This window comes from Neolamprologus multifasciatus, chromosome 3 (genome assembly GCF_963576455.1).
Source record: "Neolamprologus multifasciatus chromosome 3, fNeoMul1.2, whole genome shotgun sequence".
Lineage (NCBI taxonomy): Eukaryota > Metazoa > Chordata > Actinopteri > Cichliformes > Cichlidae > Neolamprologus > Neolamprologus multifasciatus.
This window is the reverse complement of record NC_140441.1, coordinates 1618124-1635194: the sequence shown is the minus strand read 5'-3', so window position 1 is coordinate 1635194 and position 17071 is coordinate 1618124. Positions and strand designations below refer to the sequence as shown.

General features: G+C 41.3%; 1 protein-coding gene across 1 annotated transcript; it reads left to right on the top strand.

The window, feature by feature from the left end:
• Positions 1-832: 832 nt before the first annotated feature.
• On the top strand, positions 833-16546 carry LOC146520994 (NACHT, LRR and PYD domains-containing protein 3-like). The gene is made up of 8 exons (XM_085154273.1): positions 833-1763; positions 3815-4093; positions 4181-4228; positions 6173-8018; positions 8313-8486; positions 11814-11987; positions 12944-12990; positions 13175-16546. Exons 2-8 carry the CDS (start codon positions 3820-3822, stop codon positions 13711-13713), a joined length of 3102 nt encoding a protein of 1033 aa, XP_085010399.1. The 5' UTR covers positions 833-1763; positions 3815-3819; the 3' UTR covers positions 13714-16546.
• Positions 16547-17071: the final 525 nt, after the last annotated feature.

Here is a 17071-nt window from a genome sequence, read left to right as displayed (position 1 = left end):
AGACGAATACACGGCATGTGTAAACAACATGCTGGAAGGATATGCTGAATTTGTGTCTGCAGATCGTACGAGTTCTCATCCGATGTAGACAAGAGCCTGTTGAACTAATGGCTGACATTGATACCATGCTTCACCTAGTTTACATATTACAGAAACATGTCAAGTGTCTCTTTCCTGTGGTGGCAACATGGTGACACTACAAGGCCTGCACAAGAGTATAGGATGAAAGTGCTTTCTTTTTTGGAGGAGGAGTATCTTCACCAAACTGTCCAAATTATGCTCTGCAGAGAACTGCAAATGATAATGCACAACAGTTTCCAGCTGAAGTGGTGAATAGAGTCAAAAATATGTTTTGTTTATGAGTGTTTAAAATCTATTGCTTCATAAGAAGAAAAACTACAGATGGTGGAGAGCCTGACTGATATTTGTACTAATGGATCAGCAATAGTTGCACAGTGCTCATGTCAATGCCACAGGAAATCAAGGATCTGGATTTAGAGACAGATCAACTTCCAAGCGAGAGAGCAGTGGGTTTAGAGTGGTGCATAGAAACAGATGAGTTCACCTTTGTGCAGGACCATCCACCAACCAGAAGGCACATTTAGTCTGTGGTCAGCTCATTGTATGGACCTTTGGGAATCTTGTCTCCCTACATCATCTTCCAGCCAATCCCAGCGGTGGTGTGATTGGCTGGAAGATCTCCAGCTGATTTAAAAGTGAAACGCCGCATTAAACTGAGTTTCTATGGAAGACCAGATAAGGCACAACTTCATCATTCTTCTGATGCAAGTCAAGATAGTTATGGAACAGTGTCATATTTAAAACTGAAAAAGAATAACATCACACGTTGACTTTATCCTGGGAAAAGCTAGGGTTGCTCCCCTTAAGAAAACTACAATTCCCAGGCTGGAATTCACTGCTGCAGTTCTTGCAGTTCCAGTGAACATGCTTCTGCAAAAAGAGTTGCAGATAAGGTTGGACAAATCATTTTTCTGGACTGATATAATACAATGCATCTCCAATGAAAACCGAACATTTAGTATCTTTGCTGCAAACAGAATTTCTGTCATTCGAGAAGCAACAGATGTGAATCAGTGGAGAGATGTTTCCTCCAAGGAGAACCTTGCAGAGATGATCCATCCATAAGTGTGAAAGGTGAGGATTTCCTCAAAAGTGGGGATGGTTAAATGGTCCAGAATTTCCCTACAAGAAGAGGAGGAATGGCCTAAACTGGATATGGATCAGTGTGATTCCTGCAGATGACCCAGGGATCAAAAAGGACCTGACAGACTACCTTTTCAGTCAGCTGTCTTAAATAATTATGGGCTATCATTGACCAGTTTTAGGTTAATTATGGAGTTCCACGCTGGTGAGCATGTTTATGGTTTTTTGCTTTAGACTACACAGTATTTTAAACGGCAGATTAAAATGCTGAATTCTGAATTTTCACACTGCTCTGACTCGTATGTGAGGGTTTGCTGCCCCCTTGAGGACAGATTATGTTCTTATGGTTTAGGAAAGAAAGTCCTGCTTTTTTCCGCTGTTCGTGTTCACACTGAAAAATAAGCCTGTTAAAGTCCTGATGTTTTTTGAGACATCAGGACTGTTTTAAAGCTGTGTTAAAGCTTCATGTGTAATAGTCAGCAGAGGTGTGAGCACATTTCAAACTTGCCTCATATTACTCAATCTTCCTCTTCCTGCCGTCTTTCACAGCTGCTTGGATCAGAAACCCTCCAAAGCATCATCAGCACTCCGGTTTCTGTGTAAGTCTGAAACACATTCCCACCTTCTGCTCACAGCTTTAACTGACCTGACGACAGCTTATTCTAGTTAGTAGTTGTAGTTAGTAGTAGTAGTAGTAGTAGTTAGTAGTATCAGTGTTTGAGTTTTACAGGGTCAGTGCGGTCTGAACAAACACAGGGACTTCTGGGTTATTTCTGTCACAGCCACAGTCATGCATGAACGATCACCGACTCGTGTACCACTTTTTATCTGATTTATCTGCTTTTATGGTGAATTAAACTCACTTCCTGAGATTTACTGTAAAGAAATATGAGAATAAACAGGAAATTTCACAAGTCCAGAAAGTTCCCTTCAGCTGTAACCTCAGAGCAGCACAATGAAAGGGAGAAGTCCTCTGTTCTATTTATCTGTGTGTGTGTGTGTGTGTGTGTGTGTGTGTGTGTGTGTGTGTGTGTGTGTGTGTGTGTACACTCAATAATTAATCATATATACACTTAGAACCGTTTATATTTAAAGGTGATTACATTATTATTGATGCTGTATTTATGGTGACATAATTAGCTTACAGTGAGCAACATTAGATTTAAAAGGTCTAGAACACCCTGTTGGTTTTTTCATATTGTATTTTTCAACCATGAAGTTGTTTCAGATTAAAATCTGTTATTCGACAGAGAATTGGCGAATCTGAGTTAGATTGATGCTATTGAACTATTTTGCTAATAGTTTGGCAAAATAGCTGCTAATAAACTACTGTGCTAATATACTGTGTTTGTTACTGTAAGGTTTATTTTACTGAGGGAACTGTTGTTGTGATTTGGGGCAATATAAATATAGTTGAATTGAATAAAGCCAAGCCAACTTTATTTATAAAGCAAAACAGTCATGATCCTGGGTCAGTGACGTAGGGTTTTGTGTATTGTAATTTGTTATCTGTAGTTTTTAATATAAGTTTAGTTCTGTGCCTCTGAGATTTGTCTATGGATTTCCTGTTTTTACTTTTAAAGTCTGTGTCTTCTGTTGGTGTATTCTGTTTTCCGCACCTCGTCTCAATTTGCCCAATTGGTTCCAGGTGTTATTTCAGCTGTTATCAATGATAATTTAAAATTTACAGTTTGATGATTTAAAGTCTCACACAAGCCATCGAAAGGGGAGGTAGGCCCTGATGCTTCCAAATAGAGCACATTTCATTCATAATGTTGTAAATCCAAGCCCATTATGTATTCATGATTTGAATCCTGGGTTGTGTGAAATCTCAGAAATGCACCCTAGACAAAGTGAATCTGTGAACTAAGGTGTAGGTGTGTTAGGTTATGTTGTGGCGATCCTCAAGTTGAGGGATGGGTGTTCATACTGGAGTGCAAAATTAAAACCAATGTAAGATGGACAAGAAAAGTTCAAAGTCATCAGGTGCTCAGTTTAGAAAAAAGAGCAAAGAAGAGGAGAAACGAGCAAAAGATGCAGGTAAGCAGATGTGTGATTGGATAATGGCAGGTCATCCTGAAACAATCAGAATCAGAGGGAGTGTTCGCCCACGGCGCCAAACAGGCTGGGACCGCCACTGCCCATTCCTGTCTGTGTATTTATAGTGCGTGTCCTTTGGTGCTTGTTGTCGCGTCACACCATCATTTCTGCCTGTTATTTCAGTTTTGTATTTTGGCCAGCAATAAAGCTGTGGTTCTGTTAAGTTCACTTTTGCCCCCATAAGTCCTGCACTTGGGTTCTCTTCCAACCTGCCTGCACACAGACCATGACAGAAAACATAGATGCTAAAAACATAAATACAGTACCAGTGAACAATACAGAACACCAACATCAAGAATTGAGTACTTAGCTAGCTGTACTTAGCTCAACATAACTGTGACTCCACTGGGCCATGCAACAATAGTCATTGTTAATATAATCGTTAACATCACTGTATTACAACCAGAAATTATGTCAATTACAGAGTTATAATTTTAACATTTTAAGTATTAGTTTTTTACTAATAATATATAGAAGGGGGAAAAGTCAGATCTGTCTGGCTGTTCCATACTTGCTTGCTTAACTTAACAGCTAATCTATCTTCATTCAGCTGTGATGATGTCAGAGGACCTTCTAAACACTCTGGAAGATCTGGGAGATGAAGAGTTTAATAAATTCAAGTGGTTCCTACAGCAGACCGACGTCATTCAAGGCCCCATGACCATCAAGAAGAGCCGACTGGAGACGACAAGCAGGTGGGACACCGTGGACTTGATGGTGCAGACCTACAGACTTTCTGGAGCTGTTGAGGTGACCAGAAGGGTTTTAAAGAGGATCGGCAGGAATGACCTGCTGCTCAGTTTGTCTGTTATCAGGCCCAGACCCGAAGGTGAGTCACAGCAAGGGACAAACAGGAAGTCAGTGCAGACTGAGAAAGTTACATAGAGCTTTAACACTTTCAACATCTGTTTGTCAGTGAATGTCAGTGATTTGACCTCTCAGGCTCCTCTTCCTCAGGCTGAAGGTAAGTCACTGCTTTGTTTTCCATACATTCCAGGCTTCTTTACTCCAAATATCTCAATGTGAAGTAACTGTGTGAGCATGACATTGAACTGTCACCTGGTTTTACCCATAATTCTTGGTTGTTTTATAGTCACTTATAATGTTGAACTCCACTGTAAAGGAACTTGTACAAAATTCCTGTGTTAGCCCTTTGAGGTGCACAGCTCTAGACCTGGTATCCTCCAAGTTTACTTAAATGTTTTTTTTTTCAGTGTTCCTATTATCTTTATAATTATTTAGGTTACTACAGTATACTATTTCAGCCTCAGTTAGTTCAGTTCTTTAACGATAGCTTCTCTCCCGTGATCTCCATCACATTCTTGAAAATGTCCTGGCAGACACAGCAAACCTGTCTACATGTACTGATATGCCACAGGCCAGATTCCCTGTGCATCCTGAATGGATTGCAGTTACCATCTCATGCTAGCAATGGCAAGGAACAGCAAAAACCAAAACTATTAAAAGATCAGAGAGGGAGGATATGCTCTATGGCACAGGTGTCAAACTCCAGGCCTCGAGGGCCGGTGTCCTGCAGGTTTTAGATGTGTCCTTGATCCAACACAGCTGATTTAAATGGCTAAATGACCTCCTCAACATGTATTTAAGTTCTCCAGAGGCCTGGTAATGAACTGATCACTTGATTCAGGTGTGTTGACCCAGGGTGAAATCTAAAACCTGCAGGACACCGGCCCTCGAAGCCTGGAGTTCGACACCCCTGCTCTATGGCCATCACATGCTAAATCAGGGGTGTTGAACTCCAGGCCTCAAGGGCCAGTGTCCTGCAGGTTTTAGATAACACCCTGGGTCAACACACCTGAATCAAATGATTAATTCATCAGTAGGCCTCTGGAGAACTTCAAGCTAATTAAATCAGCTGTGTTGAATCAAGGATACATCCAAAACCTGCAGGACACCAGCCCTCGAAGTCTGGAGTGCCATACGCCTGTGCTAAATGCTTCCCATTTTCAGGGGTTGTCCTTTGCTTTCTCCAGTTCACCAAGCAGCTGATATGGATTCACAATGGCTCGCTAGACATTGGCTGTTGGCTGTATCCCAATTCAGGGTCTGCAGCCTTAAAGTACGCAGCCTCAACGATCCTCAAGGGCCGCGTACTTAAAGACCGCTAAAGCCGGAAGTGCAAGGCTTGTGAAATGGGACGGTCTAGCCTCCGTTGCGATGCCCAGGTTGCCTAGCAACCATGATACTAACAGCTGGAAACGTTTCATACAGCTTTGTTTGACAGAAATGAAGGAGAAAATCTTTTGTTCATTTGTTTGTTTGTTTCTACATGAGCTTTGATCATTCTCTGTAAGATTAAGCTCAGCTATTGAACGGCGTATATTTTAAAGTAAAGGCTTTAAAACCAAGTTAGTACAAACGTCACTAATGTCACATAACTTTGCCGACATGTGGCCAACAGTAATGTTTTAATGTTCTTCGTTATTAAACATTTGCACATAAATAAGTGACATAATATTCAATACTTAAAGTTTACTCTTCGGGCGCCCCTCATCCGCCGTTTTTTTTTTCGGCAAAATTATCCACACCCATCGCCACGCTATGCATTCTGGGTTATGTTGGGCCACAAAGTCTACACCGCCGCGTCCTTAAAATTCAGGGAAATTAAGGATTTGAGGGCCGCATTTCGAGCAGCCTTCGAATTGGAACAGCCTTCGTGATCCCTCAAGTTCATGATGATCAAGCGAGATTCCTAACATTCACATTTACTCATTTGAGTTCAACAGATGCAGACCACTAATAGACGTGCATAAAATCACTCTAGAAAAAATGGTCAGCTGCAGATAGCCAATACATGTCCAGTCGTACAGTCATAGTGTGGCATTTTAGAGAATGACATGACAGCAATATGAGTTGCACACAATGTTTATCACCCTGTTTGACACAGATGTGATGGTTCCAGTACCAGAGCCTCAACCCATCACGCATTACCAACAGATGCTTCGATCAAACTTCCAGGACAAGTTTATGTGTGCACAAGAAGGGTGGGCAGAAGATAAACAGCGTCTGGCTGATACCTACACAGAACTATACATCACAGCTGGGTATGACATACATATCAACATACAGCATGAGGTCCGGCAGATTGAAAAGGCATGGAAGCCAGAAGAAACAGAGAAAGCCGTTAAACCTACAGACATATTCAAACATCCTTCTGGAGAATACAGACCCATTAAAACAGTGATGACCAATGGAATCGCAGGAATTGGAAAAACATTCCTTGTTCACAAGTTTGTGTTGGACTGGGCTGAACAAAGATCCAATCAAGATGTGCATCTGGTTTTCCCCTTCACCTTCCGTCAGCTGAATCCACTGAAGGGAGAAAAATTCAGTTTGGCAGAGCTCATTCATGAATGCATCCCAGAAACTGTAGGCATCACAGAGGAGGCTCTTAATTACATCTTTAAAGATATTCAGTCATCGGGAATTACCAACTATGACAAAAGTAAATTCAAACTTCTGTTTGTGCTTGATGGGCTGGATGAGAGCCGCCTTCATCTCGACCTTCATTCTGAAGATATTCGCTCTGTCGATGTAACAAAGTCAACTAAAACAGATGTCTTGTTGAAAAAACTCATCAATGGAAAATTGCTACGCTCTGCTCGCATCTGGATAACCACACGGCCTGCAGCAGCCAATCAGATCCCTCGAGAGTTTATCAGCAGTACAACAGAGGTCAGAGGGTTCACCGACCCACAGAAAGAGGAGTACTTCAGGAAGAGATTCAAAGGTAAGGAGCAAGCTGACAAAATCATCTCCCACATCAAGACAACAGGAAGCCTCCACATCATGTGCCACATACCAGTCTTCTGCTGGATCACTGCTACAGTTCTAGAAGATGTGCTGAAAACAAGAGGAGGACAGCTTCCCAAGACCCTGACTGAGATGTACGCAGAGTTCCTGGTGTTTCAGATTGATCGGACAAAAGAAAAGTATGGCCCACAGAAAAGCATTGAATACATTAAGTCATTAGCAAAACTGGCCTTTCAGCAACTGGACAAGGGCAACCTGATCTTCTATGAGAAAGATCTGAGACAGAGCAGCATTGATTTCAGTGAAGCCTCGGTGTGCTCAGGAGTGTTCACAGAGATCTTCAAAGAAGATCGAGGAAGGAAAGGGAAAGACGAGATGTTCAGCTTTGTCCATCTGAGTGTTCAGGAGTTTCTGGCTGCTCTTTATGTAAGGATGTCACTTAATAACAGCAACATAAATGTCATGCCTTTACCACAACCATCACTGAAAAACCTTCGACTGCTTTTAAGGAAGACATCTTCAAAGAAGATCCACATGATTTCCATTGACAGGGCCTTGCAGAGTCCAAATGGACACTTGGACTTATTCCTTCGCTTCCTCCTGGGTCTATCACTGCAGACCAATCAGGATAAACTGCAGGACCTGCTAATGAAGAAAGACAGTGGCACAGAGACCAATCAGAAAACAGTCCAATACATCAAGAAGAGGCTCAGTGAGAATCTGTCTCCAGACAGATGCATCAATCTGTTCCACTGTCTGAATGAGCTAAATGATCGTTCTCTGGTGGAGGAGATCCAACAGTCCCTGAGTTCAGGAAGTCTCTCCACAGATAAACTGTCTCCTGCTCAGTGGTCAGCTCTGGTCTTCATCTTACTGTCATCAGAAGAAGATCTGGATGTGTTTGACCTGAAGAAATACTCTGCTTCAGAGGAGGCTCTTCTGAGGCTGTTGCCAGTTTTAAAAGCCTCCCACAGAGCTCTGTGAGTGCACGAATAACTGTGACACAGGGCTGTTATCAACTAGTAATTCTCAGTCAGCAGATCTTCATGTAACTACATGCTAACATTAATTATGGCTTTAGATTTAGTATAAAGCTTACTTTAAGTTTAATATTTGAATTATAGCTGAGATTATCCTGTGAAAAAGCACCATAAAACCATTACTTAACTACCACTTTTTTTTCCTCATGAAAACTTGAACTGAAATAACCTAACAGCGTTTTACACTGTCTATCATAGAATCAGTTTCACTGTGTGTCTTTATCTGTTCTCCAGGCTAAGTGGCTGCAATCTGTCAGAAAGAAGTTGTGGAGCTATGTTATCAGTCATCAGCTCACGGTCGACTAATCTAAGAGAACTGGACCTGAGTAACAATGACCTGTGGGATTCTGGAGTGAAGCTGCTGTCTGTGGGATTGGAGAGTCTACACAGTACACTGGAGGCTCTGAGGTTAGGGTTCGGCTAATCTTTAGTGGATGACCAGCAGATGACTTTCTTGATATGTAGCTTTATATACACATTAATTAACTACTTAAGTGGTATTTGATGATGCAGCCATAATAAGCCCTCTTTTATTTGGGTATTTAGATAAATGGCATATAAAATTCATAGCACATTGACGTCAACCATTGGTTTGTGGTGCAGAATTATGAACCTTTTCAGTTTGCATTTTGGGCATGCCAACAAGGCATATTCATACAATGTATAGATACAAGGTACAAAAACAGATACCCACTAATTATTGCAAATATGTTGAGAACCTGATAAACAGAACTGTATAAAGTGCACTGTAATGTCAAGGTTGTCAAAAAGGACTTAGTGGGTCAGTGACTGTTGATACCAACTTGAAGTGTTTCCGGCCAAAGTGTGAGGAGCCCTTTATGATATCCCTGGCTCTGGCAAGGTAGTGGGATGTGACAATATTCAGTGCTGTTTATTTTTTAATTCAACTTTAGTGCCAAATCACAACAATAGTTAACTTCGTATTGTAAGGTAAAGACCTAAAATAATAGATTGAAGACAAGACAAAGACATGCTGTGGAAGAGAGCCAGAGATTAATAATAATGAAAGATTATACACATAGTATGCTGGACCTCAACATGGAAACCAAAACAAACAGAAAAACGGCCAAGCTGGAGCACACACAAGCCATAGCACTAACACACATCACCATAAACATGATCACGGACTTTAGATAAACACATTTAAAGTGCTACAAAAAGCACAAATATGTTAGCTGAGTCACAACTAAACAAATGGCTAGCAACAGGGATGTCCTCGATCATTTAAAACTTTAAATCTTAGCCCAGTCTTAGTCCCTTCTCCTGTCCCTTTACACCTGAAACAAAGGGGAAAACTGTTTCTAGAGAGCAATGCTAATTTGTACGATGCTGGAAACATGCCGTTGCTACACTTTTCAACCCTGAAACAAATCACGCAAACGGTGAATCTACACTGTAATAGAAGCATGTTGTATTTACAGTGCTCTCAAATCCAGCTTCCTCAAGTATTATAGATCTGTGTGATTCAATACTTTTGGAGACAATGGTTCAGTAAAGAATCCATGTGCCATAGAGTGAATCAGTATCTCTGAAAAAATAAAAGCATATTTTTTTGGAACAAGCTTAAGGATATATATCAAAATAAAATTATATACATAATTCTCTTTGCTCTATGTTTTACACATTGACTGTAGAAAACATGGACGACGCGACAGACAACTCGCCAAAAATGAAGCCAAAACGTCTCTATTGCCCCCTGGTGTCTGGCTGCAGTATAGGTCATAAACCCCGCCTCCTCCATGTTAGCGGATGGGACTGGGGTGAGACTAAAATAAATTAATTCTCCTAAGATAATTTTTTTCCAAAGATTCTTTCTTTTGTTTTCAATAGTTCTCATCACGCTGATTGATGTTCAAGGGGTCTCCTTTCCCATAAGTTTGATTCTAATTCCTACCGCGGTGATGTTAAATTGGGGTGAAACGTCATCATAAGAGCTTTGACTGACATCTGCAGTCACGGAGAAACTTGCATATCTCTGTTCGCGAATAGCAGATAGAGCGTAGGCTCTGAGAGGACATCCAGTGTTTACGCTACGAAAACACGACCGAGTGTTTTAACCTGACAGCCTGAGGTGTTCTTCAGTAAACTGGACTACCCGACAGAAGGACCCGAGGCCACGCTGCACTTTTTCGGTAAGTTAAACGTGTTTGTAAGCTAATCCGTAACTACCGTCCTTAGCTAGCTCCTGAGACCTAGCTAGCTAAGATGAGCACTCGGCTGTCAGGGTTCGTTTAGCTAACCCGTGCAGGTGAATGAATTTACTAAAGAAATCAAGAGAAACGCCCCGGGCTGCTCAGTCACTAATTACTGTTACTGTACTTTTATTACAAGTATTATACTGTAAAAGCAACAGGCTGCACCCTGCTTCAGCTCCTGTGCAGATCTGAATATTAAATATGTGCAAACAACAGCATGTTTTCAGTCTCTTGCCACATCTGTAAAGACAGTAACATTTTTTAAAAGCTTGTACTTCAGTAACTCCTCATTAATCAGGAACTATGGATTAAAGTACTGTAGTGTACTGTAATACTGAAAAAAATGTAAGAGAAGAACTTCAGATCCTGAGTGTGTGAGGACAGAAGAATCAGCTTTATTTCAATATTGAGGGATAAAATTTATATCTGAGTTTGATGGTTCTGTTCTCTTTGTGATTACAGGAGCTGCCCTCAGATTCAGACCTCAGCACCACCCAGTGACAGCAGACAGATCATCCAACATGTTCACATGTTAACTGCAAAATGAACTGATGAAAACAGTACAAAGGTTAAAGTACCACATGTGCTGTAGTGAAAGCTGCAGCTGTTTTATTGATAAAGTTAAAGACAAAAAACCCCAAAAGGATTAATCACTCATGTAACTGTGTTACTATATATCAGCATTAACAGGACCTTAGTTTTGTTTCACAAAGCTGCTGATCTCAGACCTGCACAGCTTCCGTTTTAAACACTTGATGTACTCAGCTGCATGAAGAGCGTATGAGATTTTCTCTGACACAATTAAATAAAACCTGATGAAGGTCAAAGGTCGTCACTTGTATGTTGAACTACAAACTTGTCATCTGGAATTTTTTCACAGTTTTTTTACACATAGTGTGTTATTTACCATAAAGTGATTCAGAGTTATTCATACCAGAGTAACCAGAGAGGATCACATATTTTTAAATATATAACTTTCTACAGGACTGAATATAATATCTTTATGTAAAAGTCTGGAGCCTCTGGGGAGTATCTGAGTATTTATAACATTACACAAACCAAAGGTCTCATCACAGTGTTGATGAAATGCTGGGTTTATCCATCTCCTGGGGCGGGCCTACGGAGGAGTGCTGAAGATTTCCCTGTGAGGGAGCTGCTGGTGAAGATCATGAGTCCTGCTTGATCAATGCCATGAGCTTCAGTCTTCCTGGTGTTTCTTAAATGATGCCTCTTACAGCGGGTCAACAGAACTTCTGGCACAGGACAGCTGTGATGAAAGAAAGGATAAAAAGTGTAGGGGGGCGTGTTTGAGGTCACGTCCAGCGGGTGTGTGGGCGGGAGCGTTACACAGTCGCTCCACCTCAAGTCACTACTGCGCAGACTCGGGCTCCAAATTTGCAAGATGGCAGCCTCCACAAGCGGGGTTTTTGGCTTCATTTTTGCACAATGGTAGGAGGCGGGGTCGCGTCGTCCATGTTTTCTACAGTCAATGGTTTTACATCTTTGTGTTTGTCCTCAGGCTCTCAGGCTGTCTGATCACTCAGGATGGTTGTACTTCTCTGGTATTAGCTCTGAACTCCAACCCCTCCCATTTGAGAGAGCTAGACCTGAGCTACAATCATCCAGGAGAATCAGGCATGAAGATGCTGTCTAGCTTACTGGATGATCCACGCTGGAGACTGAACACTCTTAGGTATGATAGTTTCAGTATTTATTAATGCTCGTCATCAATGAATCACATTGTTACATGTAATATTATATTAGTTTATTACATGCTTATTTTAAAAGTGCTGCTGCATGAGAAGTGTGATATTTAGTTTTAAAGCTTTTAAACAAATAGCGTGCTTTTTAACAGCAGTATTCTCTTAACACAGTAGCAGTTAAAATATGTGTTGTGAGTAAATCTCACCTGAAACATTAATCTGATCATCAATCAATCCGACTTCAGGGAGGAGTATTTCTCTGACAAAAATGCTCTAATCTAAACCATCACCAACAAAATAGCAATTCACCTCGTTTGTTAGATGGGTCACATGTTCTCCTGGTTCTTTGTACTTTCCTCACCTCGCCCCGTGGACATTCCTCTCTGCTGTCTCAGAAGATCAGCCCTCCTATCGAGTGAGATCACCTGAAAAATTCCTGTGTTTTCTTCTGCCAACTCAAAAAGTTGTGAATCTTTTTTCCAATCTCCTGCACTTCAGTCCAGTTTCTTGGTGAACCGTGAAATCTCAGCCTCTCCCTTCATCATTCTGTTCTGGTTTCAGTAGAAGGTGGACACTGGGACAGTACACCTGTTAAAGTGTAACGTAGGAGTACTAACACAAGCTCAGGACAGACAGAAAGCTCCCATAGAGCAGAGGCCAGGAGCTCATTGATCTTGATTTTCCATGATGTTCGAGGATCAGAAACATGTATTGATATTCTGGATGTTTCATATATTTTCATACCACTAACTAGTTTCCATGTTCCTGTCTCAGCGTCTCTGGATCCAGGGTTACCCATGGCTGTTGGTACTACACAGCAGAGTTGCAATTTGAAAGCCTTTTAAATGAGTAGAAGCATTTTAAGGCCTTTCATGTCTTTCTTTTATGTCCATGTGTCTCTTTGTCTCTGCTTTCAAGATGAATTCAGATATGTTTCTTCCTTCAGGCTGGACCATGGTGGAGAGCAGAGGCTGAAACCTGGTCTGAGGAAGTGTGAGTGTGTGCTCACTTATATTTATGAAAATAAGACAGCACGCATTACACTAGTTTAAATCACACTAAAGATTCTAGAAGATGAATCACTGTGAAGCTGTCTCCATCAGTCTGTGGATAAGGCAGCAGATCTTCAGTCTCCAGGTGATAAACCGCTGTTGTTGTTTCTTCTTCTCTCCATCAGATTCCCGCGATCTTAAACTGGACACAAACTCAGTGCACAGAAAACTTAAACTGTCCGACAACAACAGAAGAGTGACGGCAGTAACGGAGGAGCAGCCTTATCCCGATCACCCAGAGAGGTTTGAGTACTGGCTTCAGCTGCTGTGTACAAATGGTCTGACTGGTCGCTGTTACTGGGAGGTTGAGTGGAGCGGAGAGGTTCACGTTTCAGTGACTTACAGAGGAGTCACGGGGAGAGGAGGCAGCAATGACAGCAGGTTTGGAGTAAACGGTCAGTCGTGGAGTTTGAGGTGCTCCGATGCTGGTCAGTACTCTGTGTGTCACAATAACAGGAGAACAGACCTCGCCGCCTCCTCCTCCTCTGTCTCTAACAGAGCAGCAGTGTATGTGGACTGTCCTGCTGGCACTCTGTCCTTCTACAGAGTCTCCTCTGACACTCTGATCCACCTCCACACCTTCAACACCACATTCACTGAACCTCTTTATCCTGGGTTCTGGTTATTGTCATACGGTTCTTCAGTGTCTCTTTGCTCTCTGTAGAGGGGGAAGCCTCCACAGAACCGCTTCAGCTCAGGGTGGTACTCAAAAATCAGTAATCCTAGAAACCTTGGTGTGTCATGGGTGTGGGTCATTTGACCCAGGACTCTGACTTTCTTTTGTTTTGGTGATTGTTATGTATAAATATTTTAGGTTCATTAGTTAGTCTTGAGGTTATTCTGTGTTCTGAGTTCGTTGTGTTCCCTGTTTACTTTTGTGTGTTAGGTTCCCGTGATGTTTTGGTCTCCTCTGTGTTTCCAGTATGTGTCTGTTGTGTCATCTGTTGTAAGAGCCAATTAAAGGCTAGTTTCTTGGTACTGGTAAAATGACTAAAATGAGAAATATACATTTTCGTTGTTAAATATATAATTTCCAAATACTGTTATGGTAAAAACATAAGAGATGGAAATGTGAAGTTCTGATGTGCTTTTTGGTATATGGTAGTTACATGTGGGGAGTCAGATAGGCATGGAGTCTTGCCATGTTAATTTAAAGTCTCATTAAACATCTTCTTTGAAAGAAAAGTTCCATGGTCTTGCTTGTGCTTCAAAAGCTTGTTGCTGGACTAAGTCCTGAAGGTGGTGAAACAGAGACTAAGTGCCGCTGTTACATCTGTGTTTACGTCTCCCCCTCTCTGTGTCTCTCACTTCCTTGTTCCCTGGGTCCCAGTCACGCCTTCGTGTTTGGTCTCCCCTTTTTGCTTACATGTTCCCTCACTCCATGAAACACATGTGTATCAAGCAGGGGCGATTCTAGAAACAGAGCTTTGGGGGTGCTGAGCACCCAGAGAGCTGCCCAGCCAGGCAGGATAAACCTGTCTCTGTCAGTCCCTGTATCCTTAAATGTTGTCCCGAGTTCTCTCTGACTGTCACTTTGGTGCATTTAAACCCTGTTCCTCCCTGTCCTCATCGTCTGTTGTCTTCATCTCCGTTATCAGTCATCATAATTTTACCATCTCTGTGTAAGTCTGCAAATTTCTTTATTAAATCATAAGATTCTTAAATTCATCAAGTCTGTCTGTGCCTGGGTCCTCGTCACAAAACATGACATCACTGTTTTGTACATTTTAACACAATTTAATCCCACATTTGTGAAAGAAAAGCAAAACACTTTTTTTAAAGTCTGTAACAAAACCATCAAATCTGATCTAATAAAGGTTATTTAAATGCTGCTAAAGAAGAATGGATTGGAATAAAAAAAAAAATACATATCCTAACCTTAATTACTGCAGGAGAATAATGAATGATGCTTATAGTGAGTAAAAAGTAAACTGAGTGCATTTTTTTGGACAGAGATTCACTTTTAATGTGTGTGTTTAATATAATACAGATACATAAAAACACTCCCAAAACAGAATAAATTGTTACAAATAAATGATTACATAATATTAATAAAAACTATAAAAATGGAGGCAACTTTGCCTGTGGTAGAATGTATACAATGTGTACAATGTATGCAGATACTAATTTTACTAATTTAATAATAATAATTTTGTGTTGTAAGATTTATGAGTTTCATGCTTTCATAGTGGTCCTTAGGAGAGCTTGACATTTTATCAGGTGTCCACACTGTAAAAAGTGTGAGAAACACTGATAAGTGTTTGTGTGCTATTGGGAAACATTTAAAGCTGCAGTACAGAATCTTTGAAACAAGCTTAAAACATGTTTAGAAACAGAGCATCTGCTTCTCTTTACAGCTCCTCACTCCATCAGGCTGTTTGGCACTGATAGTGTGCAAATGTGATGCACGTACTGCGGCAGTCATACAGACAACTGGACGGTCCAAAGGTTGGCCGACCTGTTACTGGCTGAGGTTTTAGTAGAGTTGTGGCTGAACCACATAAAAATATATCATTAATTTTAATCTCCCCGATCAATGATGATGTTATGTTGGAATGTTGTTAAAGAGGGTCAAAATGTTTCAACCCAGTTTGTTTTGCAGATTCTGTACAGCAGCTTTAATATAGGGAGGACACAACTTCCAGATTGTGAGTTTCTGTTGTGCCTGTCACTGTTCCCTGTCTGTTTTCTTACCTGCTTCTTCCTGACCTTGTACTTTCTCCTCACGTTCCCTCTTTCCTCTCTCCCTCTTTGGACTGACAATCATACACAAATAGATTCAATTAGATGAAAATTGCAGCTAATATGTCCTGTTTTAAGCCAGGCACTTACACCTCCGCTCCGCTGCGTCTCAGCCACCATCGCTCTGGCAGCAACGGCTAGAGCCAGAGCAGGGGAGAGCTGGAACAAACCATTTTGGGAGGGGGGAGGTTATCTATACTTTTGTTGTTAAAATGTTACGTCTCAAACAAGTACAGTACTGTATGCTTTTTATATTTTTAGTAGTGTGTCACACAAACAGCAAATGTTGTCAAAAAAAGTAAGAAATCTTTGGGGGTGCTTTGATTCATTTTTGGGGGTGCTGAAGCACCCCCAAAAATGGGCTAAAATCGCCCCTGGTATCAAGTATGTTCTCCCCAGCCCGTAATGTCCCTCTTAACGTGTCTCTCCTCTCCATGACTGTTCCCATGTTTACAATCATTCACACTTACAGCCAATACAGAACCTAGACTGGATTCAAACCTAGGACCTTCTTGCTAAGAGGCAACAGGGCTAAACTCCTGCATATTTTATTACATAATTTCAAAGATGTGGATTTTAGTGGTCCGCAGAGGTGGGAAGTAACAAAGTGCAAATCCTTTCTTACTGTATTTAAGTAGAATTTTCAGGCACCTGAGTAATTCTTTCTCCCTTATTTTAAGCACTTTAAATGTACTTTCTACTTACATTTTCAAAACAGGCTCCTTACTTTTGCTCTAATACATTTGGGTTGTTTCACGTCAAAAAAAAGGAAAACCCGTTTGCTTATCAATCACCAGAGGATGTCACATAAAATGATCCTGTTGCGTACGGACAAATCAGAACCAATCAGAACCAGCTGGCTCCACATGTCACATGCAGTAGGATAACTTGCAGTGATAATAATAATAATGATAATAAAGTGTAATAAGGTCTTTTTTTCCTATTTGTAAAAGGAGAGTATAATATTTGTTGTTGCTGTATGAAAACAATAAAGATTACTCTATTCTACTCTATTGTGGGCTAACAGTGAACCAGAAACGAACGCTGGATCACTGGATTATGTGAGATCAGATGTTCACTGCTCACCAGAGTGGAGGTCACCTGAAGGTCTCCTCCTCTTTCTTCATCAGCTTCTTCCTCTTCTTCTTCCTCAGGTTCTGCTGCTCCATGATCTTATCGTAGTTGAAGTGCTTGTGTTTGGCGTCGGCGCCGTCGTCCCCCATCAGCAGAGCTAAATCCGCCTGGAAACACGTGCAGACGGGTTTATGTGGAGCACGCCG